This window comes from Schistocerca piceifrons, chromosome 1 (assembly GCF_021461385.2).
Source record: "Schistocerca piceifrons isolate TAMUIC-IGC-003096 chromosome 1, iqSchPice1.1, whole genome shotgun sequence".
Taxonomy (NCBI): Eukaryota; Metazoa; Arthropoda; class Insecta; order Orthoptera; family Acrididae; genus Schistocerca; species Schistocerca piceifrons.
The window spans coordinates 1138343804-1138370690 of record NC_060138.1 but is presented as its reverse complement, the minus strand read 5'-3'; the positions used below and the strand labels follow the sequence as shown (position 1 = coordinate 1138370690).

The window sequence follows — 26887 nt, the reverse complement described above, 5'->3', positions numbered from 1 at the left end:
TTTTATCTGAAAGGCTTAGAACAATCCACTACCGAATAATTGTAAAAAATGTAGATACTTGCAAATACGAAAAAACGCATGCGGCCTGGAACAAATCTGGCCGACATTTCAAAATAATAAATTTTTTTAAAAAATATTTTTGTGACTACTGAACATTGGGGAATTCACCCAGCAAATATATTTTTTTTTCTGAAATGGTCAAACAACCTATTATTTTTTTCTTGGACCACTTTGTATGGATTGACCCATTCCATCTAGTACCATATCACTTTGGTCTTGCCAATATTCAGTTTCCTTCCAAACTCTTTAACTGCACTTGCAACACTTTCAATCATTACCTGGAGCTCTTTCTCCATTTCTACTAGCACAGTTATATCATCAGCGTACTTGTTGGTTTTTGTTCCTTCTCCTCCCATTAAAGTCCTTGTTATTTTTCCAAAGCCTTAATGATTAGCTTTTCATCAAATGTATTGAAAATTGCTGGTGACATACAGCAACCCTGCCTCACACCCCCTTCAGTACCCACCTCTTCAGTTTCATCTTCCTCTACTCAAACTACCACTTTCTGTCACATACAGAGTTCCTTTAGCAACCTTCTGTCCTTTCAATCTACACAGTATCTTCCAGAATCTTCAGCGCCATATACCAATCAGTTGTGTCAGATGCTTTTTCCCAGTTGACAAAATGACAAATGTTTCTCTGTTCACTTCCAAAAATTTTTCTGCCATCATCCCCAAACATCTAAGTGCATCTCAGGTTCCTCTTCCTTTTCTAAATCCAAACTGACCTACTCCTGTCTTCTCCTCTATTTTCCTTTCTGTTCTTCTCAGCACTATCCTGGGCACAGCCTTCATGACAGGAATATTAAAGTAATTGTCCTTTAATCTTTCCATTGATTGGCGTTGCATTTCTTTGATAAGGAAACCACTTTGGTCTTAAGATATTCAGGCCAGATACCTGTGTCATATATTATATTGATCAGATTCGTAATTCTAGTTATAGCATCATTCTCTAAGGCCTTCAGTACCTCAGATTGTATTTGATCATAGCCATCACTTTCCTTTCTTCAAGATTCTTGATTGCTTTCTTCACCTCCCATTTTTGTATTATTGGGCCCCAGTGATTTTTGCCACATTCTTGTTCATCCTCTAAGATTAAACTTTCATGATCAGCTGTTGAATCATATAGATCTTATATGTATGCCTTCCATACAATTGTTTTCTTCAGTATTCATTGCTATTTTTCCCTGCTTGTTTAGCTTTCTTGCTTGCTAATTTTTTGTAGTTCTTTGATTGTTGTACCCTCTGCAACATTGTACATTGCATCTGTTTTTCCTTACCTTTCTAATTTTGTATTTCCTCATTGTGCTTTTTCATCCACTCTTGTCTTGCTTTGTCAGTAGACCTCCTCAGTTCATTGACCGGTTTCCTGTATTGTCGTTTTCCTTTTTATGAAGAGTCATTTTTCGATTTTCTCTGCTCAGACATTTTATCTAATACATTCTGTATAACCTATGCCTTTTTAGTCCTCCTTTTTTCCACTTTTCAAACTTCTTTCTCAAAAGTTTTGAGAACTGCATCTCTGATGGCAACCCATTTTTCTGATGCCTTCAAACTCGATCTCACCATTCCAAGTTTTCTTCCACACTGTTTGTAAAGGGCACAACATCTTCATTCTTCAGTTTTGCCAGATTCCACTTCTTTACAGATTTTACTACGAACAGCATAGTGAATGCATTATTCTAGCCATGATAGACATGAAGCCCATGCCTACCACAGTAGTATAAGTTTATATGCCAACTAGCTCTGCAGATGATGAAGAGACTGAAGAAATGTATGATGAGATAAAAGAAATTATTCAGATAGTGAAGGGAGACAAAAATTTAATAGTCATGGGAGACTGGAATTCGATAGCAGGAAAAGGAAAACAAAGAAAAGTAGTAGGTGAATATGGAATGGGAGTAAGGAATGAAAGAGGAAGCCGCCTGGTAGAATTTTACATGGAGCATAACTTAGTCATAGCTGACACTTGGTGTAAGAATCATGAAAGGAGGTTATCTACGTGGAGGAGGCCTGGAGGCACTGAAAGGTTTCAGATAGATTTCATAATGGTAAGACAGAGATTTAGGAACCAGGTTTTAAATTGTAAGACATTTCCAAGGCCATATGTGGACTCTAACAACGATCTGTTGGTTATGAACTGAAGAAATGGCAAAAAGGTGGAAATTTAAGGAGATGAGATCTGGATAAACTGAAAGAACCAGAGGTTATAGAGAGGTTCAGAGAGAGCATTAGGGAACAATTGACAAAAACAGGGAAAAGGAATACAGTAGGAGAAGAATGGGTAGCTTTGAGAGATGAAATAGTGAAGGCAGCAGAGGATGAAGTTGGTAAAAAGACAAGGACTAGTAGAAATCCTAGTGATAGAGATATTGAATTTAATTGATGAAAAGAGAGAATATAAAAATGCAGTAAATGAAACAGGCAAAAAGCAGTACAAACGTCTCAAAAATGAGATTGATAGCAAGTGCAAAATGGCTAAGCAGGGATGGCTTGAGGGCAAACGTAAGGATGCCTACAGGAAAATCAAAGAGACCTTTGGAGAGCGAATGGCTATTTACAATTTGTACAGAAACCAGATGGTAGTCATAACAGTCGAGCGGCATGAAAGGGAAGCAGTGGTTGGGAAGGGAGTGAGACAGGGTTGTAGCCTCTCTCCGATGTGTTGTGGGCTGGCAAGACAGCCAATCCACAGTGACGGGTAACCGAAAGGCATGCGTTTAAACTCACGCAGGCTGGCGTGAGGTCTGAAACGGGATATGTAATGAATGCTATAAAGAAAAGTACATAGCTGCTGGAATACTTAACTTTAATTCACAATTGGTGAACATTGGTCTTGTTACTGTACATGCTTCATTAGATACATAGCAAAGGAAAAATGGCGCCTTGCTAGGTCGTAGCAATTGACTTAGCTGAAGGCTATGCTAACTATCGTCTCGACAAATGAGAGCGTAATTCTCAGTGAACCTTTCCTAGCAAAGTCGGCTGTACAACTGGGGCGAGTGCCAGTACGTATCTCGAGACCTGCCGTGTGGTGGCGCTCGGTCTGCGATCACTGACAGTGGCGACACGCGGGTCCGACATGTACTAATGGACCGCGGCCGATTTAAAAGCTACCACCTAGCAAGTGTGGTGTCTGGCGGTGACACCACACGATGTTAATCAGTTTACATTTTGAGCAAACAGTAAAGGAAACAAAAGAAAAATTTGGAGTAGGAATTAAAATCCATGGAGAAATAATGAAAACTCTTAGGTTTGCCGATGCTATTGTAATTCTGTCAGAGACAGCAAAGGACCTGGAGGAGCAGTTGAACAGAATGGACAGTGTCTTGAAAGGAGGATATAAAATGAACATCAACAAAAGCAAAATGAGGATAACTGAATGTAGTCGAATTAAATCGGGTGATAGTGTGAAAATTAAACTAGGAAATGAGACACTTAAAGTAGTAGATGAGTTTTGCTATTTGGGGAGCAAAATAACTGATGAGGGTCGAAGCAGAGAGGATATAAAATGTAGACCGGAAATGGCAAGGAAAGAGTTTCTGAAGAAGAGAAATTTGTTAACATCGAGTGCATATTTAAGTGTCAGGAAGTCTCTTCTGAAAGTATTTGTATGGTGTGTAGCCCTGGATGGAAGTGAAACATGGATGGTTAATAGTTTAGACAAGAAGAGAATAGAAGAAGATTTCAAAATGTGGTGCTACAGAAGAATGCTGAAGATTAGATGGGTAGATCACATAACTAATGAGGAGGCACTGAATAGAATTGGGGAGAAGAGGAATTTGTGGCACAACTTGACCAGAAAAAGGGATCGATTGGTAGGACATGTTCTGAGGCATCAAGGAATCACCAATTTAGTATTGGAGGTCAGCATGGAGGGTAAAAATCATAGAGGGAGACCAAGAGATGAATACGCTAAGCAGATTCAGAAGGATGTGGGTTGCAGCAGGTACTTGGAGATGAAAAAGCTTGCACAGGGCAGAGTAACATGGAGAGCTGCATCAAAACAGTCTCTGGACTGAAAACAACAACAACCAAAAACTTTGGGTTTTATATCTGCTTTTGGCTGGATGATTTTGTGTGGAATGTCCCAAGTTGCAATATTTTTAGTGTGTCCTTGCGATCAAAAAATTTAACGTGGAACAGTTGCAGGAAAATAAATTACAGAAGAAAAAGGAAAAAACAAACATTGCAAGAATATATACAGGGTGTAGTAAGTTTTCAGCTACCCTTATAACCAACATTTGGTGGCACTTCATGCAGTTACGTACAGCAATCATGTGTAATGTAGTTAACTAAAAATTTTATAATAATATTGACACAGTACTTTAACTTTTAACCAGAAAGTAATAGTTATTACAGACATACCTGTGTATATGTGCATCTGTGTAGACTTTTAACCATGCATTAGTTTTGTTGTAATATTTTATGAAATGTCACTCGCCATGCAGTGCACACATACACGCACACTGGAGCAATTCTTTCTTCATGCTAATAAAAAGTGATGTAGTGACACATTGTCTAATACCACTTTATACAGAAATTACCCCATGGTCACAAACAACAGAGCACCCTTCCCATACCCCTTGCCTGATGTCACATCCACTAGGTATAGAGGGTGCATTCACTGCACTATTAAGTAAAGTTCCGGAACCTCGGTGCAAGCACAGTTCACTATGGTTACTTGCATAAATTGACCTCAACTAGACTACATATCTCTTGTGTTTTTGGAAACTTTAATTTATTTTCATTTTTACATGCAGGCCTACAAGTGCTGCAAAAGTGAAAAAGAGGGGCTGCTGCTACTGCAAGATATAAAGGTTTGTAATCATTATCCACGTGATCTTACAATTTTTGTAATTCTTAACAATAAATAAAAACAAAGGGATTTTTGCTTTGAGCTTTGTCTCATTTTACAACATGAATCTATAATTACATGCCAATTGACATGAAAGCTGCAGATAAGGAAAATGTATATATTCATTACAAGCTAAGAGAGCTTATTTGGTTGATAGGGCAGATATACTAATCCAGCTTAATTCTCTCACCTCCATGAAGGTGAATGATATAAATATTAGTGTCAACAGCATTGAGAAACAGCTAAAATTGCTGAAATTAAACAAGGCCCTAGAGTCCATGGAATCCCTAACAGATTCTATAAGAATTTGTGTTCAAGTTAGGTCGGCTTTTATCTATTACATACTGTAGTTCCCTTGAACAAAAGCTTGTACTTGGAAGAAACACAGGTCACATTGGTCTGTAAGAAGGGTAACAGAAGTGACCCACAAAACTACTGTCCAGTATCTCTGACTTCCTTATGTTCTAGAATCTTACAACATATTCTGAGCCCAGATGTAAGGAAAAATCTCAAACAGTCAGCCTGGTTTGCAGGGATTCTGCAAACACATGATGCAAAACCCAACTCGAACTTTTCTCATCTGATTTGCTGAAAGCCATCAGTCAAGGCAACCGGGTAGATTCAGTATTTCCTGCCTTTCAAAAAGCATTTGTCTCATTACCATACTAACACTTATTCAGAAAAGTTTGATCACATGAGGTATCATACACACTTTGTGACTGGATTGACAGTTACTTGGTAGGGAGGATACAGAATAACAACCTGAACGGGCCTCATCAACAGATGTGGAAGTTATTTCAGCAGTGCCCCAGGGAAGTTGGTTGTGGCCTTTGCTGTTTATGTGATATATTAATGATATGACTGACAGTAACGTCAGACTTTTTGCTGAAGATTCAGTTGTCTGTAAAGTATAGTCAGGGAAAAAAAAAGCCTTCGCAAATATTCAGGTAGCTTGTAGGAAAAATTGAACGAAGATTAGATATTTACTTTAAATATTCAGAAATATGAAGTTGTGCACTTCACAAACTGCAGAAATCAGTCAACTGTTACAAATGACAGGGAGTAACAGTTTATGCGAATAAGAATTGCAATGATCACGTACGGGCTAACAGGCAGTATTGAACGTATGCAAAGAAGGGCAGTAAGAGTGGTGACACTTTTGTTTGACTCATAGGAGTGCATAATAGATGTAGTGAAAAACTGTTCTGGCAGAAGCTTTAAGAAGACACCAGCTATCCTTCATAAATTTTACTTACAAACTTCTTAGAACCATAATCAAGTGAGGAACCTAGGAACATAATACAGCCCCCTATGTATCATTTTGCTAGGAATAGGAACCATGAAAACAAAATGATATTAATTACAGTGTACACACATATGTTCAGGCAGTCACTCTTCGTATGCTCCGTACGTGAATGGAATGAGAAGAAACCCCCGTGGGTGATATTATGGGATTTACCATCTTCCATATATTTCATGATGCTTTGTACAGTATATATGTAGATGTAGGTATCAATTAGCATCAAGCCTCAGTGAAGCTCTCCTTGAGACGACAGTTAACCACCTACCAGTGAAATGACACTCGCCTCATTTTTGACAATTGCATTACCTGTCCTTTGGAGTAATGCATTTTTTGTAAGCTCGTCTGTGACTTCCTACACGTCATGAACAGCTGCTGTAGATGTGGCCCATAGTTAATACTAGCTGTCTATTGCTATCATTAAATTGCTGTCCAAATTGATGGGATGATGGTCCGGAGACATTTGATGAATTGAGGTGTATTGTGAAGACTTGTTCTATCCACTAATATTCTCTCCCATTAGACCATCTTTGCTCCCTTTTTGTAGTCCATTTATATTCATTACTCTGATATTTTGTCCCATTTTCTTGATGTTCTGCAGCATTATCCATTACTTTTTCCACACACACAGTATATGTGTCACAGCTGTGATTACTGATCTTTAATTTCAAAATAGTGTATTTGCTATTCCATTAATTACAAGTGTTGAGAGAAAATAAATAAATTCAGTACAAAGGTTTCAGATGGTGTCTGTGCAAATTTTTATTGGTATCTTAATATCACACAGGAACAGTGCATTTGTGCTAAAACTGGTTAATGAAATAGTACCTTAAGCCAGTTGCAGATATAACCATTTTTGCAAGAAGATATTAAAAACCTGCTTTGGTGTTTTATTTCACAACCAGTAATATCACATCACTGACACTATTTGTAAATTGGTAGAAACAGTAACGCATGGCATTAAAAATTGCACTAAAATATGCTGCTTTCAGCCATATTTAGGAAGTGATGGTTGCACTCTGCCAGTATCATTTGTGCAAATAAATAAGCTTACTAATCAGTAATTCAAAGGTTCTGCAAGGTCATCAGATAAACATTTCAGCATTGCTGAAAATAGAGGAAAAGAACACATTTTCTTGAAATCTGTAGTCCTAGCAGCCATCTTCCTGATCTATATTTGGACCTTTGTTTCTTTATTCTTGTTTTCTGTCGACTAGGTGCGACGTGCAGCAGGGCCACTGGCAACTGTACAAAGAATAGGACCTGAGCTCAGCAAGAAGATTTTTAAATTTTTTAATTCCAGTGATGGAGATGAATTGTTGTAATTCTGTATGCATGACAAATTTTTTTAAAAACTGTTTTTATAAAAAGTTTTAAAACTGTGTACGAGTATTGAGAAATATTTTATTCAAAGCAGAAAATCGTGTATTAATTAAAATAATGCAATTGCATGTGTATTTTATAGAATTGTTAAAAATGTAGTTGATAAGTTATATTTCAAAAAAATTATTTTAGTGACTATCATATTGTAAATAAAAATATGTAACCTCCCCGGCGGAATATTACTTCATTACTGAATACAAAAGTATTCCAGAAAATATTTATAGAATACAACATGCTGAACTGAATTTGTGTAAGTAACAGTTGCAGCAATGAAATATTGCAACTTTGAATTCAAGCAGACTCAATATGTATTGTAAATTTGTTTGCAAACTTCAAAATTGTTGGTGGAGCTTTCTAGCATGTATCAGACCGTGTCACTAAAACTTGTTGGGTAAGAACACACGTCAAATGAGCATAGTGTTCTGTGCGTGTCACAAATATCAAATTGTTATGTCACGCGACTTTGTTTTGATACTGTTTGTTTACATTTTGCACTAAGACAGAAACATTAATTTTACACTCATTTCTCCTGTTTTTAAACATTTATTTATTAGTAATAACAATGGTGAATAATTGTTGCTTCTATAGAAACAAATCAAAATGTATAAAATGAAGAAAAGTTGTTTTTTCATATGTATGTATCACAAAGGTCTAATTATAATTATCATGCTAGTAAGATGCTCTTTGTTTGGAAATTATTGAGACAGAGTGTAATAAATAAATTAATAATATTGTAGAGCTAACTTATATGGCTGTACAGCCATATACTTGCAAAACAAATTCTAGATAGATGCAGTAATGTGGGAGTGCACTGTCAGTCAATCCATTAAATGCGATCTCTCCAGTTCTCTCAGCCTGACTGATTAATAGCGTGCACCTGGATGCTCTGCCAGGCTTTTTTTCCCATTTTATGCACAAATTTTGATGACCAATCCAGCTATTTATTCTTCACATGCTGCGTGGACTTGGTGCCTGGTTTCCAGCCAGACTGAGAACTACTGTTAGTCATACACTGCTATTTACAGCCAAGTTTAATTCCCAACGCCCACTACACCCTTCAAATTTTTTTCCCCTCTCCCCAGAGCTTGTGCTGATGGTCTGTGAAATGCAAATTCTGTCAGTGTGATTGTGATGGCTGACTAGTTTTTAATTAATTGGATGCCAGGCCCTGAGCATTATTTAAACTGAAACCGACATCCTTGTTTATTAGATTTCATGACATCAAACTATTAATCAGTCACACTGAGAAAACCTGAGAATAATATAATTTTGCTCTTCAGGGTGCAAATGTAGCACAATGTACACAAGTGCCACCAAAAAACTATCACCTTCTCAGTGTGCTGACCTTTCTAACAAGGTGTACTAAGTTGGCTAAAATCAAACATCATATTCACACACAAGTGATAAATAAGATTATGGGCCGTGTGAGCCTGGCTCTAATGCGAGAGAGAATTTTTGACACCTGGCGAATGCTAGAGGTCACTTCAAAACAGCTTCTTCACTTCCATATTTGCATGTCAGCTAAAGCTCTATGCAGATTCTTGGGAATTGGTTGACAATAGGACATGATCACAAGCAGGATCAGTACAGCTGAAAACGTCTGCAAGCCAGAAAGCAAAATTCGATCGCTCATAAAAAGCCCTGTGCAGGGAGCTGTACTTTAATTAAACTCACTGGCAAACATCTGGACAAGGAGACAGTGAAGATCCTTTGTTAAATGACTTAAGTTCACACCCACTCTAGAAATGCTAGCAATAGCACATTCTGTCAGCTTCATGGAGCACATTGTAGCTTCTCTCCCACTGAAAGCAGTAGATGTTCACCACAAAAATCATAGAGCACCTACTAAGGTGCCAGTGCTAAGATCAAAATGGTACAAGTGAGAATGAGTAGCACTGAGAAATCTCAGAGGACAAAGAAACTACAGTTCTGCCAGCTGACAAGGGCAATGCTATGGTCCTAATGTCACGAGTGGACAACAATAAGAGGATTTTCGATCTTTTGAAGACATTGCATACAGACAGATGTTGATCCTATGAATAAAATCAAGAGGAAAATAACTCTTATCAATGAGTTATGCTTGCCGTGTAGCATCATCGATGGTTTTTAAATACAAGCAGCAGTGCCACCACAGCTATATGACCTTCCTAAGGTGCACAAGGGAAGAATTCTCTAAGACTCATAGTAATATTGGTGCACCTACATACTAGCTGTCAAAATACCTAAACTGCATTCTCAGTAAATGTGGGGAAGTGGGAATACAGTATCTGCAACTCTGATTTTTATACACCGTCTGTCAACTGTAGCTCCAAGATATGGATATTATGGTCAGTTTCGATGTTTCCCTCTTTATGTGAGTTCCACTTTCTGATTCCTTGGAAATAAATGAAGAAAAGATTGACAGTTGTTTCGCAGAATTTTTTAGGCACATTCTGACATCTACTTATTTCCTATTTGACAGAAAACATTATGAACAAACCAGTGGTGTGGGTATGAGTAGTCTTTATCACTGGTCATGGTAAATCTATATATGGAATGCTTCGAAGAACAGGTTAACACTTAACTATATCAAAATGTAATGCATACAGTTTGTGACATAGAAATCTTGCAAAACTGAAATTTAAGTGTCAAAGTAGTGAAGTCTACCATTTTAAGTTCTTCGGACTGAGAGTAGATGTAAGGCTCTCCTGGAAGTATCGTATTCAAGGCCTTGTGCAGATACTGAATGCACTGCCTCCGACACAAACACAAGGGTTTGTTTACTTTGCTTACTTTCAGTCTTATCTTGTACAGTGTATTCTTACGGGGCAACTGTGTGTGCTCTCCAAGGATGTTCTTAGCCCAGAAATGGATGGTCAGACTGATCTGCGGAGTCAGTTACAAAATGCTGTAAAAAAAACTGCTTTTCAGAATGACATCAAATTTGAATACAATATTATCAAAGAATGGGGAAATGACTGTGCTTTGCTGATGATGATGCGGCAGCCTTCATTCCAAAGACTGGTTTGATGCAGCTCTCCATGCTACTCTACCCTCTGCTATCCATGTCCCAAGGAATATGATTATTCAATGTGTAAAAAGGCAGATGCATAGTTCTCACTGGCAAAGTGTGTTCCTTATATGATACTGTGTGGTTCTGTCCCATTTGTCCTACGTGCGGCTTTATAACAGTTACTGCAACACATTTTGTCACTGATCGCATCAATGTGAGGAAGTATTAGCAGTACACTGGTTTTCTGCAGATGATTATCAGTCCTAAAGCTTATCTGAATGCTTGTGTTCCCGAATATTTTCGCTACTCTGATGTTGTCCCTATACGTGGTATCACTGCACATCTAGACTTCTCTTTTGCATGTTCTTTCTTCAGTATGATTTCAGATGCAATTATGCGATTTTCTTTGCGTTTAGTTGAGTGTAAATTGCTAACCATATGTCTGCCTGTGTCTGTATATGTGCGGATGGATGTGTGTGTGTGTGTGTGTGTGTGTGTCCGTCCGTCCCCTAAAGTAAGTCTTTCCTCTCCCGGGATTGGAATGACTCCTTCCCCTCTCCCTTAAAACCCACATCCTTTCGTCTTTCCGCCTCCTTCCCTCTTTCCTGATGAAGCAACCTTGGGTTGCGAAAGCTTGAAATTTGTGTGTGTGTGTTTGTGTTTGTGTCTATCTACCAACGCTTTCTCGTTTGGTAAGTCCCAGCATCTTTGTTTTTCAGTATAATTTCCGTTGTTCTTTGCTAATTCTTACATTACTGCTAGTTTATCTTTTTCAATCACATGATCTCGAATAGTCAATCATGGAATGAAAGAAGGCCTTTGTGTGTGTTCCGGATGGCACGAAGTTTTGTGGATAAGTGTCTGTTGTTGTCAGATTACAGTAGGCGATAAACTGGTGTCTGTGGTCCCTGTATGTTATTCATTTGTCTAAAAAATTTACACTCTTCTCCTTGTCTATTTCTATTACAAATCTTTTTTTTTTTTGGGATGCATATTATTGAGCAGTGTTAACATCATATTCACTTCTTCAAGAGAGCCATCAAACAGAACCAAGGTGTCATCGACGTAGCATTTGTAATATACAACCTTATTTGGTGTTTTTTGATATTTCTCAAAAAATACTGATTCTCAATGTAATTTACAAAAATATTCCCTTGTTTACCAGAGAAGCAACTACCCATTGCAAGGCCTTTAGGCTATGAATAAATCTCTCCTGTGAAGATAAAACAATTGAATGATAAATAATAGTGGTACTAAAATTAAAATTATCTGCTGCTTCTCTGCTAATTTTCTTATAGTTAGAAAAATTATCTTTGATGACTGCATTTTGTGCAGTTGTGCGTGGCGCAAAAAAAAAAAAAAAAAATAAATAAATAAATAATTTACACACATTCTGGTGGAAAAAGTCATTCTCCAAACTCAAATCTATGTATGACGTAACACATTTCTCTCCTTCAGAAACCTTTTCTTGCCATTGCTAGTCTACATTTTGTTTCCTCTCCACTTCGGTCATCATCAGTTATTTTGCTGCCCAAATAGCAAAACTAATTTACTTCTTTTAGTGTCTTGTTTCTAAATCTAATTCCCTCAGATTCAATTCAACTACATTCTATTGTCCTTGTTTTGCCTTTTTTTGTTTTTTTTTTTTGTGTTCATCTCATTCTTCTTTCAAGACACTGCCCATTCCAATCTACTGCTCGTTCAAATCCTTTGCTGTCTCTGATAAAATTAAAATCTCATCAGCAAACCACAAAGTTTTAACTTTTTCTCCCCCAAACTTTAATTTGTACTTCATATTTTTCTGTGGCTTCCTTTATTGCTTACTCGAGGTACAGATTGAATAACAGCAGTGAGAGGTTACAACTCTGACTCACTCCCTTCTGAACCACTGCTTCCTTTCATGTCCCTCGGCTCCTATAACTGCCATCTGGTTTCTGTTTTTAAATAAACTTTCACTCTCTATTTTACTTCTGCTGGCTTCAGAATATCAGTGTATTCCAGTCAACAATGTAAAAAACTTTCTCAAAGTCTTCAAATGCTATAAACATAGGCTTATCTTTCCTTAACGTCCCTTTATAAAAGTTGTAGTTTTAGTATTGTCTCGTGTGTTCCAGCATTTCTGCAGAATTTAATCTTCCCCACCTGTCTCGTACATTTTGCACAGCAGATGGAATAGTTTTGTACTGGATAGTTCTCCAAAGGCTATCAGTAGTTTGACAGAATGTCGTCTACACACAGGGTCTTGTTTTGACTAAGATCTTTTAGTCTTCTGTCAAATTATTCTGGCAGTATTATATCTCCCATCGGGATGTTAGGTCTGCCAGTTATGCAAAACTCTATGTTTTCCAAGTACTCAAACATGTTTCAGCACCACTGTGCCATCATCAGTGGGTTTCCGTTTTATTTAATCTGTAATGTGAACTTTTTACTGAATGATTACAAAATTTGTGGATATTTAGTTCAAACAATAGTACTTACTTTTTTTTTTTGGTTAATACCTTTACACTTGGTGTGCATGATTTTTCAGGACCACTTGTGTATCATTTATTACAGGTAGCTTGTCATCTGTAACCAAACAATGTTGATGAGAAATTTTGTTGGGAGTTAACCTATCATCTAAACGTAATTTAGTTTGTCCCGATATTTCCTGCCTTTATTCGTTTTTATTTACGTTTTCGTGTGGCAAGCCCTTCTATTCTCAGCATCATGGTGAGGTATTGTGATGCACTCGTAAATATAACAACGTATTTTCACAAATAAGGTCATAAAAGCAGTTTGCACTTCATCAAGATCACACAAGTTATCGCCCACCATTGAACACGCAGCGAGTAAGCAGGAACAAAAAGGAGTGATTCGATTTTTGGCGGCGGAGGGAGTTGTAAGCTGTGAAATGTATCAACAGATGAAGGCTGTGTATGGTGAGTACAGTCCGAGTCAAAAGTGTTGTGGAATGGCGCAAAGGATTCCTTGAGGAGCCCAAGTCACTGGAAGACAATGCTCGTCCTGGACAGGCTCAACGTGTCACCACACAGGAAATGGTTGTGGAAGTGAATGCTTGCTTTAGTCTTGGTCAACCACAGTATCACTAAGGACGAGATCCATCGGTTACTGGGTATTAGCATGGGCACCACCCACACCATAATGCATCAACACTTGAACTTCCGAAAAATCTGTGCACAGTGGGTTCCCCACCAACAGATCACTGAATAGTGCAATACTCGAATGGCACTGTCATTGAGTCATCTGCAATGTTATCATGGGGAGGAGTACGGCTTTCTGTCGCATATTGTCACAGGTGACAAAACATGTCACCATTTCGAACTGGAAAGCAAATGTCAGAGCAAGCAGTGGAAACATGCGACTTCACTACCTCCAGAGAAATCAAAGGCTGTGCACACCATCTCTGGTGACGTCATGATGTCCTCCTTTTTTGACCACAAGGGCCCATTGCTTCCTGGAACAGGAAACCACCATCAATGCCCATTGTTGTCAAGCCACTTTACAGAGCCATACACAAAATATTAAGTTGAAACGCTGAGGTATGTTGTCCAATGGCTTTATCCTCCTGCATGGTAATGCCCGCCCACACACAGCCAATGTGGTGAAGACGACATTGGAGCAGTTGAGGGGAAACAGTTGGAACATCCACCATACAGTCCTGACCTTTCCCCAAGTGATTTTCATGTGTTTGGACCTCTAAAACAAGCTATTCGTGGACATCGATTCGCAATGGACAATGAAGTGTGTGACTGGATCCGACAGTGGCCTCATAGCTTCTTCAAGGATGGATTCAACCAGCTATTGTCACAATGGGATAAATGTGCCAACAGTTTTGGCGACTATTTTTGAATGTGTGTATTGTGTATAACTACAGTTTTGAGTTAATAAAATCATTACCATTATTTTCCACTAGTGACCATGTTTCATTTGAATGCCCCTTATACTAAAACATTGTGCAGGAGTTAATAAGAGTGAAAAACTAAGTGCATTGTATGCAAAAGAGGTAGGAGGTGGGAACAGCGAAAAATAGATAGGTCAGAAAATGAAAGATCTGGGAAACTAAAATTGAGTGAAGAAAGGAGCAGTTACTGTGAAGAAACGCTGAGAGAGGGAATTAACGAAAATTAAGGCCACATTGGTGGTGAGAACCAAGGACCTATAGCGCTAGTTCCCACCTGCAGAGTTCTGAGAAACTGGTGTTTTGGGGAAGAATCCAGATGGCGCATGTGTGAAACAGGCACCAAGGTCACAACTGTCATGTTGTAGAGCATGCTGTGCTATACGATATTGTGTGTTGTCAGTAGACACCCTCTGCCAATGCCCATTCATCCTGACTGATAACCAGGTGGTAGTAATACCGATGTAAAAGGCTGAACAGTGTTTACCTAAAAGTGAGTATATGATGTTCATTTCACAGGTGGCTCTCCCTTTGATAGCATGTTTACAGGGCTGCAGTAGGTGGTGGTAGGGTGCATAGGCCAAGTCTTACAGTGGAGATAGTCACATTGGTAGGAGCCATAAGGTGGAGAGATGGGTGCAGAAGGAGCATAGGGCCTGACGAGGATATTGCAGAGATTGGGAGGGTGACGAAAAGCTGTTCTAGGTGTGGTGGGTAAAATCTCCGACAGAATGGATCTCATTTCAGAACATGATTTTAGGAAGTCATGGCCCTGTCGAAGTACCTGTTTAATACGTTCAAGATGAGGATAATACTGAATGACAAGTGGTGTGCTCCAGAGTCGGTTTTTGGAGGGATCAGCAGTACCAGGATTGGATTGGTGGCCCAGAAGATCTGCTTCGAAATTAGGCTGGTGGGGTAATTACACTAATTTGATCAAAAGTATCCAGACACCTGGCTGAAAATGACTTAGATGTTTGTGGCGCCCTCCATCAGTAATGCTGGAATTCAGTATGGTGTTGTCCCACACTTAGCCTTGATGACAGCTTCCACTCTTGTAGGCATATGTTCAGGTGCTGGAAAGTTTCTTGGGGAATGGCAGCTCATTCTTCATGGAGTGCTGCACTGAGGAGAGGTATCGATGTCGGTCGGTGAGGCCTGGCACGAAGTCGGCATTCCAAAACATCCCAAAAGTGTCACGTCAAGACGCTGTGCAGGCCAGTCCATTACAGGGATGTTACTGACATGCAACCACTCCACCACAGGCCATGCATTACGACCAGGTGCTGGATCGTGTTGAAAGATGCAATTGCCATACCTGAATTGCTTTTCAGCAGTGGGAAGCAAGAAGGTGCTTAAAACATCAATGTAGGCCTTTGCTGTGACAGTGCAACGCAAAACAAAAAATACGACCACACCATAACATCACCACTTCCGGATTTTACTATTGGCACTACACACGCTGGCAGATGACGTTCACCGGACATTCGCCATATCCACACCGAGCCATAGGATTGTCACACTGTGTACCATGATTGGTCACTCCACACAACATTTTTCCACTGTTCAATCGTCCAATGTTTACGTTACTTACACCAGAACATCGTTTGACATGTACTGGCGTGATGTGTAACTTATGAGCAGCCGCTCAACCATGAAATCCAAGTTTTCTCACTTCCCGCCTAACTGTCTTAGTACTTGCAGTGGATTCTGATGCAGTTTGGAATTCCTGTTTGATGGTCTGGATAGATGTCTGCCTATTACATATTACGACCCTCTTCAACTGTCGGCAGTCTCTGTGAGGCAACAGACGAGGTTGGCCTTTACGCTTTTGTGCTGTACGTGTCCCTACACGTTTCCACTTCACTATCACATCAGAAACTGTGGACATAGGGATGTATAGAAGTGTGGAAATCTTGCTTACAGCCATATGACACTAGTGGCACCCAATCACCTGACCACGTTCAAAGTTCATGAATTCCGCGGACCGGCCCACTCTGCTCTCTTGCGATGTCTAATGACGAGGTCACTGATATGGAGTAGGTGGCAGCACAATGCACCTAATATGAAAAACATGGGGATGTCCAGATACTTTTGATCACACAGTGTATGTGTAGTGAAGTCTGAGGTGAAAATGGTGGTGTATTGCTGAAAGAATCTGTATCCAAACAAATATGTTTGCCTCAAATGCCAAGCAAAGGCTTTTTTTGTGTATTCTCTTGCCACTACTAGGTTAGTTACATTATAAAGTGCAGTATTTGTCATTCACTCAACCATGAACCAAAAAAAAAAAAAATGACCTAAGGGATTATTGATGAAATATCATTCGTTCATAGCTTTCTGCATAATGACAGATTTCCACTTAGTGTAGATTAGGAATTGTCCATCCCGCAATCAGCTCCTTCTATTTTGTTTACTTAAGTCATTCAGTGTTCCAAAGTAATTGATAATTTCCTTAAGAGTACAGGAAAAAACTGTAGAATTTAATAGTATTCATGTTTTCATTGCTTCATATCACTTAAGAAATAGTGTGATCGTGTATCACAAAAATGTCTAGTAGTATACTTACCACGCTGCTTGTGGTAAAAATTGTAACTGCTTGAGATTTCAGTTGTGTAAATATGAATTCTTGTACCTTTTATGTACAATTACTAAACATATATTTTAGAATGCTAAATAGAATACAAACTCTGGAGGGGGGGCAGCAAATCTTATTTTGCCTCCTGCTACAGAGTCATAAGAACATTAACTGCTTTCATAATTGAAAACTTCAGACTTGTTCCGATATCAATGGCAATAAGAAAATTTTGGAATAAGGGTCAAATGTTTTGTGAAATGATTTGTCTAAAAGTAAAATATAAAATAGATTACAGAAATACATGCTTTCTACATTGTGTCCAATGAACAAGTTGCATCAAATGTTTGTCTAGTCTATTTTATCTCTTACTTTATACAAATAATTTGACAAAACATTTTGACAATTTCTTTCAATTTTTTAAATTTGATTTACAAGTTTTGTTCAGAATAGATGAAATATATTTAAGTATTGGTCAGGATTCCATTATTATTAAGAGTATGTAATTTGAGAAACCAGAAAAGTTTCAATTTGTGCTGTTCTTCGAAATTTATTTTATTTTTCAACAGGGAAGAATGTTATTTGCAGAGAACAACTTTTTGACACTTCATTTACATAGCTAGCAGCACCTGTTCATGAATTATTTGTTTTCCTTCAAATCATTAAGTTTTTCTTAATTACCCTGATTACTTTCAAGTAATTAAGAAAAATGTTGTGCAAAACCAGACATTATGTTCATGAATTCGATGCTCCATTTCCCATTTTACACTCTTTGTTAGGCTATGAAAATTTGGACTTTAATCTGTTGCATAATTTCTAGAGAATATTGCTTTGCACCACTCAAACATATGACCAGAAACAATATGCCTGCAAGGAATTAAATACAGACTGTGAATGTCTACATTGTATGACTTTATATTTTTGACCAAACATTACGATAACTGAAAGAAATTAAACTGAAGGAAACGTCTGGTAGAATGTAAATAATAATTCACCAAATAGCAGACATGTTGAGTTGGTGATGGGTAAACACAAAAAAAGGAAGAAAACTTGCTAGCTTTCGGAATAAATCCTTTGTCGACCCCTCTACACACACACACACACACACACACACACACACACACACACACACACACTAACCTAGTGCCAGGTGGACGCACAATACCAGGATCACAGCTCGCTAGGTGGACTAGGATTGGGTGGGAGTTGTGTCAAGTGGGTGAGGGAGGGGGGAGAAGCAGGGTTGGGTGTGGGTAACTAATCGTCTCAGAGGGAGGCAGTTGGCTTGATGGGTAGCAATGTGGGAGGAGGTGGTGGCAGGTGCACGGGCGAGAATGTAATGCATGGGTACTGGAGTCGGTGGGCAGTGGCACACGATGAAGATCGTGTTGAGACGTGGTTTGGGAGAGGGTGAAAGGATATGGGAAGGGGAAACTGTTAGGTGAAGGGAGTGGTGACACTGAGTTAATGGATATTGAGGCCAGAAGGGTTGTGGGAGCGGAGAATGTGTTGCAAGCATAACTCCCACCTGCATAGTTCAGAAGAGCTGGTGGTGCAGAGAAGGATCCAAATGAAAGCAGCCCTTGAAATTGAGCATGTTATGCTCAGCTGCATATTGTTCTTGGTCACAGTAAGGTGGTGGCTATTCTGGTGGACAGCTGGTTGGTTGTCATACCTGCATAAAAAGCTGTGCGGTGATTACAATGGAGCTGGTATACAACATGGCTGTTTTACTGGTGGCCCTGCCTCTGACGGGGTATGATAAATCTTTGACAGGACGGGGGAAGGAAGTGCTGGGTGGGTGAATTGGGCAGGTCTTGCACCTGTGTTTTCTACAGGGATATGATTCTGGGGCAAGGGGTTGGGAGTGTGAGTGGCACGGGGATGGACCAGGATGTTGTGTAGGTTGGATGGGCAATGGGTTACCAGTTTGGGAGGGTGGAAAGGATCTTGGGTAAGATGTCCCTTATTTTAGGGTATCATGACAGACAATGAAAGCCCTGGCAAAGATATGGTTCAGTTGTTCCAGGGTGAAATTGGTTGATGAGGGGGAGCTCCCTTGTAGCTGATTCTTGGGATAGTGAGATTAGAGGTGTCTGAGGACGTGGCGTGGGAAAAATGTCTGCATCCTAGGTTTGGTGGTTAGTGCCTGTGTGTGTGTGTGTGTGTGTGTGTGTGTGTGTGTGTGTGTGTGAAGATCCTTGTGAGACCTTCAGCATACTGGTTCAGGGAGTTCTCATCAATGCAGCCATCCCTTTCATAGGTGGTCAGGATGTTGGGAGTGATTTCTTTTGGTGTTCAAGGGATGGTTGGTGGATTTAATGTGGACAACACAACAGAGATATGGGTGAAACATCAGAGAGGTGGAGGTCAATGTCCAGAAAGGTGGAACATTGGGTTGAGCAGGACCAGGTAAAATGGATGGGAAAGAAAGTGCTGAGGTTGTGGAGGAATTGGGGATGTGTTGCCTCGGCCCTGATTGACATCATCAATGAACATAAACATTGGAGCTTTGAGATTCTAGGAAAGTTTCCTTTAGATGACCCAAAACAGATTGTCATAGGAGGATGCCACATCCACTAACCATCAACAGTACCTTTATCTCAGCAGCTTCCACACCAAACAATTGCTACCATACAGTCTGACCAACCACTGCCGGTGTATTTCCAGTGATGACAGCTCTCTGGTCCAGTACGCTGAAGGTACCACAAGGACATTCTCACACAGGTACTACCCCAACAACCCAATCTGCAAGCAGATTTCCCATGCCACATCTTCGCACACTCTTGCACTCTCAGTTACAAGGAGTCCCCCCTTTCCCCCTTGTCACGAAAATCATCCTCAACTGAAACAAAATGGCCTTTGCCAGCGCTTTTATCTTTCATGAAAAGAGGGACATCCTACCCAAGATGCTTCCCACTCCTTCCAAAGTGGTATTCCATTTCCCACCCAATGTGCACAACAGCCTGGCCCATCCCTAAGCCACTACAATCTCCAATCCCTTGCCACAGGGATCATATCCACATGGAAGTCCCAAGTGCAAGACCAGCCCAATCCTCTCACCCAGCACTTTCTATTGTAGCTATGCCACAGACTTATCAACCCCAATCATGGTAGGACCAGCTGTGAAAGCGGCATGCCATACACCAACTCTGCTGCAATCACTGCACAGCTTGTTATGTCGGTAAGACAACCGATTGTCCACCAGAATTAATGGGCTCTGCCAAACTGTGGCCAAGAACAAACTTTACCATCCAGTGGGTCAACATGCAGCTGAGCAGAACGTGCTAGATTTCAATGGCTGCTCCACAACCAAGGTCACTTAGATCCTTCCCTCTGCCACCAGCTTTCTGAACTACATAGATGGAAGCTATTCTTGCATGCAACACATACTTTGCTCCCATAACCATCCTGGCCTCAATCATCATTAAGTCATTACCACCACACCCTTGACTCAACAGTTTCGCCTTCCTCTGTCCTGTCACCCTCACCCAATCCACATCGCCATCATCCGGTGATGATCCCCACCTACTCTGGTACCTGTGCATCACATACCTCTCCCATGCAACTGCCACCTCTACCTCTCCACATTCCTAAACACCAAACTGGCAGCCTCCCTCAGAACTGCTTGGTACCCCCCCTGAATTCCACTTCCTGTCTCCTGCCTCTCTCTCCTTCGAGTCACCATACTTGACAGCCCCCCCCCTCCCTCCCCCAGTTCACCTGGTGAACAACAATCCAGCATTGTGAGTCCAACAGGCACTCTGTGGGAGCACTGTGTGTGTGTGTGTGTGTGTGTGTGTGTGTGTGTGTGTGTGTGTGTGTGTGTGTGTGGGCGCGCGCCCGCGCGCGTGTGCCTGTTAGTGATTCAAAGCTTATGCTATTCGGCGAGTGGTCTCCTTTACTCCTAAACTATTAACAATTAATAAAAAAATTATTGCAAAAAATCATGATTTTGTGACAGCCAATTTTCATGAAGCCAAGTTTAGGCATTTTCCACAGAAACATTAGAATAATATCCCCTTATTACAGTGTAATATTATGGACTGGAACTCTGGAGACCACAGAATGTTTGCTTTGGTAACAAAGTATGAAGCTGTTTTACTTCTCATTGTGCGTGATAAGTATTAGAGATTTATATGCAGGCTCTGACTTTAGATAAGAATCAGTCACACACAAAACAATGGAAGTCCAGGATGGAATAACAGCAATAATATGGAGAGGAGAGATGGCTATTCACCATGTACAGGAGGTGGTGAGTTGCAGACAGGCAAAGCAGAAAAGGAACACTAGAAATATTTCCACGTTTCAACAAAGTACTTCTCTGGAAGTGGAAAACACTCACACACACATGGCCACTCTCCGGGCACTAAGGCCTGACTGTGACTGAGTCTGACATGACAGTGTAGCTAGGGTGGGTAGTCTAGCAAGAAAGAGATGTAGGGTGGGCAGGGGGAGGGATAACAGGGTTGAGTGGGCAAATTGCTAGTGCTGCCTGTGCGAGCATGCGGTGATGTGGTGGGGACAAGATAGGGCTGCTAGAAGCAGTGTCTGGAGGCTGTGCTGGAGGGGAAGTGGGATTGAGGGGGGGGGGGGGGGGGGGGGGAGAAGTAAGAAGATAGGACCATGCAGGTGCATTCACAGGATAGGAGGCATGTGTAGCACTGTAATACTGAAGTGGGAGCTGGCTAGGGAATAGGCAGGTGGAGACAGGACCTAGCAAAAGATGACGCCAGGGGGCTAAGGGAACGGAGGATTGCAGGAGGTCATATGTTCATCAAAATGTCTCTGGAGGGGAAGGCAGAAAGATCAGTATTACAGAATCACACTCACATGTAAAGGAATCTTAAATGTTGATTCTATATAGATTTAGAGGGAAAGTGGCATGGTTATAGCAGAGTTGAATTGTGGCTGAAATCATTTATCGGTTCAAATGAATCTTCATAAACCATGGCCTTGTAGCAGTCTGAGACTGAAATGCCACATAATATCCATCTACAGCTCTTTGACATTGCTAGTTTCTATGACTCTTGACAAAAATTCCTGTACAGAAAAACATTCTGAAGCCTTTACGAAAATGGAACAAAGGTGCAGTGATTTTTTAAAATTTATTGGAATTAAGTCTACGATACAGTAAATCACTTATTTTTATAGACTAAAATATGAATAGCTTTTAGATTGTGATTTCCAAAGAGTTAAAACAATACTTTATGGAGTCAAGGAAACACAAAAATGTATCGCTTATTCACCAGTAGTTAACTACTGTACAGTTTTAAAACTAGCTGGATAATATACATATAAAAAATATCTCAAGTGGTAGCTGGCTGGAGGGGAAGGCAGAAAGATCACTATTACTCGTCCACAAGCTGAAGTGTGTTGATGTGTTCCATCACTTTTTCGACCTTTGTAGTTCTGCAACAGTTTGTCGTAAGTGATTGAATGCATGGATCAGCTCCCGCGCCTTCAAATAATGAAAAGAAAAAGGTGATGATAAAAAGAAATTCATTGCAAATATCGCTAATTACTATGTTACTGTAATGCACATTAAGTGAGCTATTTACTTTTGGTTCTACGCTTTACTTTAGTGCTAGGAAGAATTCAGTTTGTAGAATATCACTCACGAAATGCAGAGATACAATTACAATTCTTAGTATGGAATGAAGGCATACACACTGTACTCACTCGATAAATAACATATCATATTGGTGTAATGTTTGTTGCCAGAAATGATAGTGCATATACATATAATTCATACATTGTACAACATTCAATGAGGTGTAAAATGCAACATTGATTTTGCAAGGGCATGGTGCTTCTTTGCTGTCATTCTCACATATAATGTAGCCAACCCATTTCCTGTTAACTTTTTTACTATAGAATTCACAGTCTTGCAAACATTCACGCAATTCCTTTATATATATATATATATATATATAAAGAAAGATGATGAAACTTACCAAACAAAAGCGCTGGCAGGTCGATAGACACACAAACAAACACAAACATACACACAAAATTCAAGCTTTCGCAACAAACTGTTGCCTCATCAGGAAAGAGGGAAGGAGAGGGGAAGACGAAAGGAAGTGGGTTTTAAGGGAGAGGGTAAGGAGTCATTCCAATCCCGGGAGCGGAAAGACTTACCTTAGGGGGAAAAAAGGACAGGTATACACTCGCACACACGCACATATCCATCCACACATACAGACACAAGCAGACATATGTATGTGTGGATGGATATGTGCGTGTGTGCGAGTGTATACCTGTCCCTTTTTTCCCCCTAAGGTAAGTCTTTCCGCTCCCGGGATTGGAATGACTCCTTACCCTCTCCCTTAAAACCCCACTTCCTTTCGTCTTCCCCTCTCCTTCCCTCTTTCCTGATGAGGCAACAGTTTGTTGCGAAAGCTTGAATTTTGTGTGTATGTTTGTGTTTGTTTGTGTGTCTATCGACCTGCCAGCGCTTTTGTTCGGTAAGTCACCTCATCTTTGTTTTTATATATATATATATATATATTTTTTTTCTTTTGCTCTGTCTCTGATCAAGTGGTTTAGAGCATCTAAACAAATAAAAAAGGACAAATTTTTAATACAAATTGTGATCTATATTGATGAGAAACATGTACTCATCACTTTTCGGAGAAACTATTTTGTTACTTCAATACCTGACAACAGGTCATAGATAATTCCCCACCCAATCGATGGCGACCCTGAGCTCATGTACTGTCTCTAACCACTTCTTTCTTGATGGGGTGTATAGTGCCTCACAATCCTTCCTCTATTTTTCCCCAAAGATATCAGTTTATAGAGAGAGTGTAAGGGACACAGAACGGAACGGTTACAGCAAGGACTGGGAAGGGCCGATCAGATATCAACATAGCACCCCATAGTTGTGCATTAGGGTTAATATTTAGAAACATTGCTGCCCATTCTATTCTTGACTTTTTGTGTTTCTGTAGCTTTTGGTTGACTGTGCATTACATGTGAATGCGCATCATTCTGTAAAATCAGGTCACTGTCTCCATGGAAATTTGCTATCACTACGGTCCAAAAGTCTTTCCCAGAACTGTGTGTAGTAATAGCATCATGTGTGAGCACATATTCAGGCATGATTCACACCATACTGAATTGTCTCCTATGTTAACTAAGAAGTACAAATACAACTGATCTCTTGGTTTATAGTTCATTTTCAGTAAGCATCTGAACACCACCTGTAAATAAATTTGACTTCTCGTAGCCACTTTACATGTATGTTATTGGTCTATTGTGGTGCATCTGCATATTTTTGACCATGTATCTGAATGTTTCATTAACTGGAGTGAAAGGCATTCCACATTTCCATTTCCTGGGTGAGGCATTTTGCAGTAACAAAAAGTACCTCAAATACCTGAAGATCGCTAGACTTGCAGTCACCTACTTAAAAAATCTTCCTCTCTCTTCAGTTGTGTATTTTAAATGCTCATCTTGGCATAATCCCTTTTTGTTCAGAAATGTAGGTCACGCAAATTGGTGGTTTTAACTGCACACACATTTGGTACCACAAGGACATAAAATAATACATATAACACTACAGAAAGACTATATTGCTACTCACCACATAGAGCAGGCATCTAACCACAGGCAGGCACAGTGAAAAGAATACTGTAACTATATGAGGGTTGGCCAATAGACAAGTTTCACACATTTATGTCTCCACAAATTAAAATGTGCACGTGACATGCGAAGGGCTGGCAAGTTCAACTGATACTGTGGACAATGCTTACACTTGCTTATGCTGCATACTGCAGTATCTCGCTAACACACTGCCAGCTAGCATGGAGTTACCATTACAAAGTGTGTTCACTTGTGAGCTACACTCTGTCATTCTCTCCCCCCCCCCCCCCCCCATACACACACACACACACACACACACACACACACACACACACACAGCAAAACAGCTATCCATTGTGGATATCAATCAGGACTTAACCTCTGTCTATTGTGAAGGCTGTATGAGCATCCAAATTGTTCAATGTTGGTGTGTACAGCTTTTAGAAGGGAGCAGAGATGTGCATGACAAACAGCACACAGGGAGTCCCACTACAATGACATGTGATGATGCCTTTATTGCAGTTCACAGTATTGTGGAAGGAGATTGTTATGATACCATTGACAACATACTAATGCTACCTCCTGGGGGTGGAACTGGATGCTCATCCATCACAAATATCCTGACAGAGCACCTTCACTACTGCAAAGTCTGTGCAAGATGGCTGCCACATTTGCTGGTGACGTCCACAAGCAGCAGCAGATGGATTCAGCCATAATGTTTCTGTAAGAGGATCAGAGAGAGGCAGTTCTGCTCTTCAAACAGCTTGTCACTGGGGATGAGACTTGGGTCTATCATTCAACTCCTGAAACAAAATTTCAAGATGTGTGGAAGAAACCTGTTGGAAGTGTCCCAAAAAAGGCAAAGAACAGACATTTGGCGGGGAAAGTTACGGCAGCTACCCTTTGGGACAGTCAAAGGGTTTCGCTCATTCATTACCTGCCTTGCAAGACCACAATGAATGCAGAGAGTTATTTGAATGTCTTGAACTGCCATCAAAAAACGCCCTTGACTCTTGTCTCACAAAGTTCTCTTCCTTCATAACAATTCTTGGTGTCATACGGCTCGAATGATCCAGGCGGAGCTCATAAGATTCAACTGGGACATGTTCCTGGATCCTTCATATTCACCACATATTGCCCAAAGTCATTTTCATGTGTTCCTTTAACTCAAGTTATCTTCGAGATGAGCACTCCAACCTAAGGATGAAGTCACATCAACAGTGAACAGCTGGTTATGAGCACAGGATCCAATCTGCTACAATGGTTGGAGAAACTTGTGCCACATTACAAAAAATGCTTGGAAAAGCTTGGTGACTATGTACAAAAGTAACAGAACCATTGTACAATGTCATTAAAATTGTTTATACTTGATAAATTTTGTGATTTTTTTATATAAAATAAGGAAACTTACTTACTGAACACCCCTTGTATAAGTTTCTGTATGGACAAACCCCTTCTGCAGAAACAGAAAACACACACACACACACACACACACACACACACACACACACACACACACACACACAAAACCTACGGCCTCCGGCCACCAAGGCCCAAACTCAAATTCATGTTCAACATGAGCAGCAATGTTCTTGGGTGGGTGATGGGTGTAAGGAGAAGGCACAAAACTGGAAAGGGGAGGTATAGCATGGCAGGGGTGGGGAAAGATGCTAGTGCTGCCTGTTGGAGTGTGTAGCATGGTGGGAACAGAATGTAGCTGCCAGGTGCTGCACCAGAACTGTGCTGGGAGGGGGGGGGGGGGGGGGGAAGGTGGATGGGGAAAGGGAGGGGAGAGAGGTAGAAATAGAGAAGAGGAAACGACTTTTAGGAGCATTGGCAGGATAGGAGCTGTGTGCTGTTTGCAGTGGGAGCAAGAAAGGGCATAGGTGTAGTAGTACAGGGACTATCAAAAGTTAAAGCTGAAGTGTGGGGAGGGGGGTTTACAGGAACAAAAGATTTGTTGTACGAAGAGTTCCCACCTATGCAATTCAGAAAAGCTGTTAGTGGGAAGAATCCAGATGGCACAGGCTGGGAAACAGTCAATGAAGTGAAGCACACTGTGTTGGGCAGCACATTCAGCAACTGGTTGGTCCAGCTGTCTCTTAGCTACAATTTGGTGATGACCATTCATGTGGAACACAGCTTGTTAGTAGTCATGCCCACGTAGAACATATAGCACAGTAGTTGCAGCTAAGTTTGAAGATCTCATGGCTGCTTGCACAGGTGGCCTTGCCT

The 26887-nt window shown here is 40.3% G+C and overlaps 2 protein-coding genes across 9 annotated transcripts in view; one reads left to right on the top strand and one right to left on the bottom strand.

Annotated features, from left to right (window-relative positions):
* LOC124801037 (crossover junction endonuclease EME1) overlaps positions 1-8243 on the top strand; it is a 68201-nt gene extending 59958 nt beyond the window's left edge. For all 6 annotated transcript variants that reach the window (XM_047263047.1, XM_047263045.1, XM_047263046.1 and 3 more), the window contains exons 10-11: positions 4823-4879; positions 7435-8243. In XM_047263047.1, coding sequence (XP_047119003.1) covers positions 4823-4879; positions 7435-7542 — 165 coding nt within the window. In that variant the 3' untranslated portion in view covers positions 7543-8243. The remainder of the gene's footprint in view (positions 1-4822; positions 4880-7434) is intronic.
* Positions 8244-22156: 13913 nt separating this feature from the next.
* LOC124801001 (kinetochore protein NUF2 homolog) overlaps positions 22157-26887 on the bottom strand; it is a 101563-nt gene continuing 96832 nt past the window's right edge. For all 3 annotated transcript variants that reach the window (XM_047263041.1, XM_047263040.1, XM_047263042.1), the window contains exon 8: positions 22157-22526. In XM_047263041.1, coding sequence (XP_047118997.1) covers positions 22455-22526 — 72 coding nt within the window. In that variant the 3' untranslated portion in view covers positions 22157-22454. The remainder of the gene's footprint in view (positions 22527-26887) is intronic.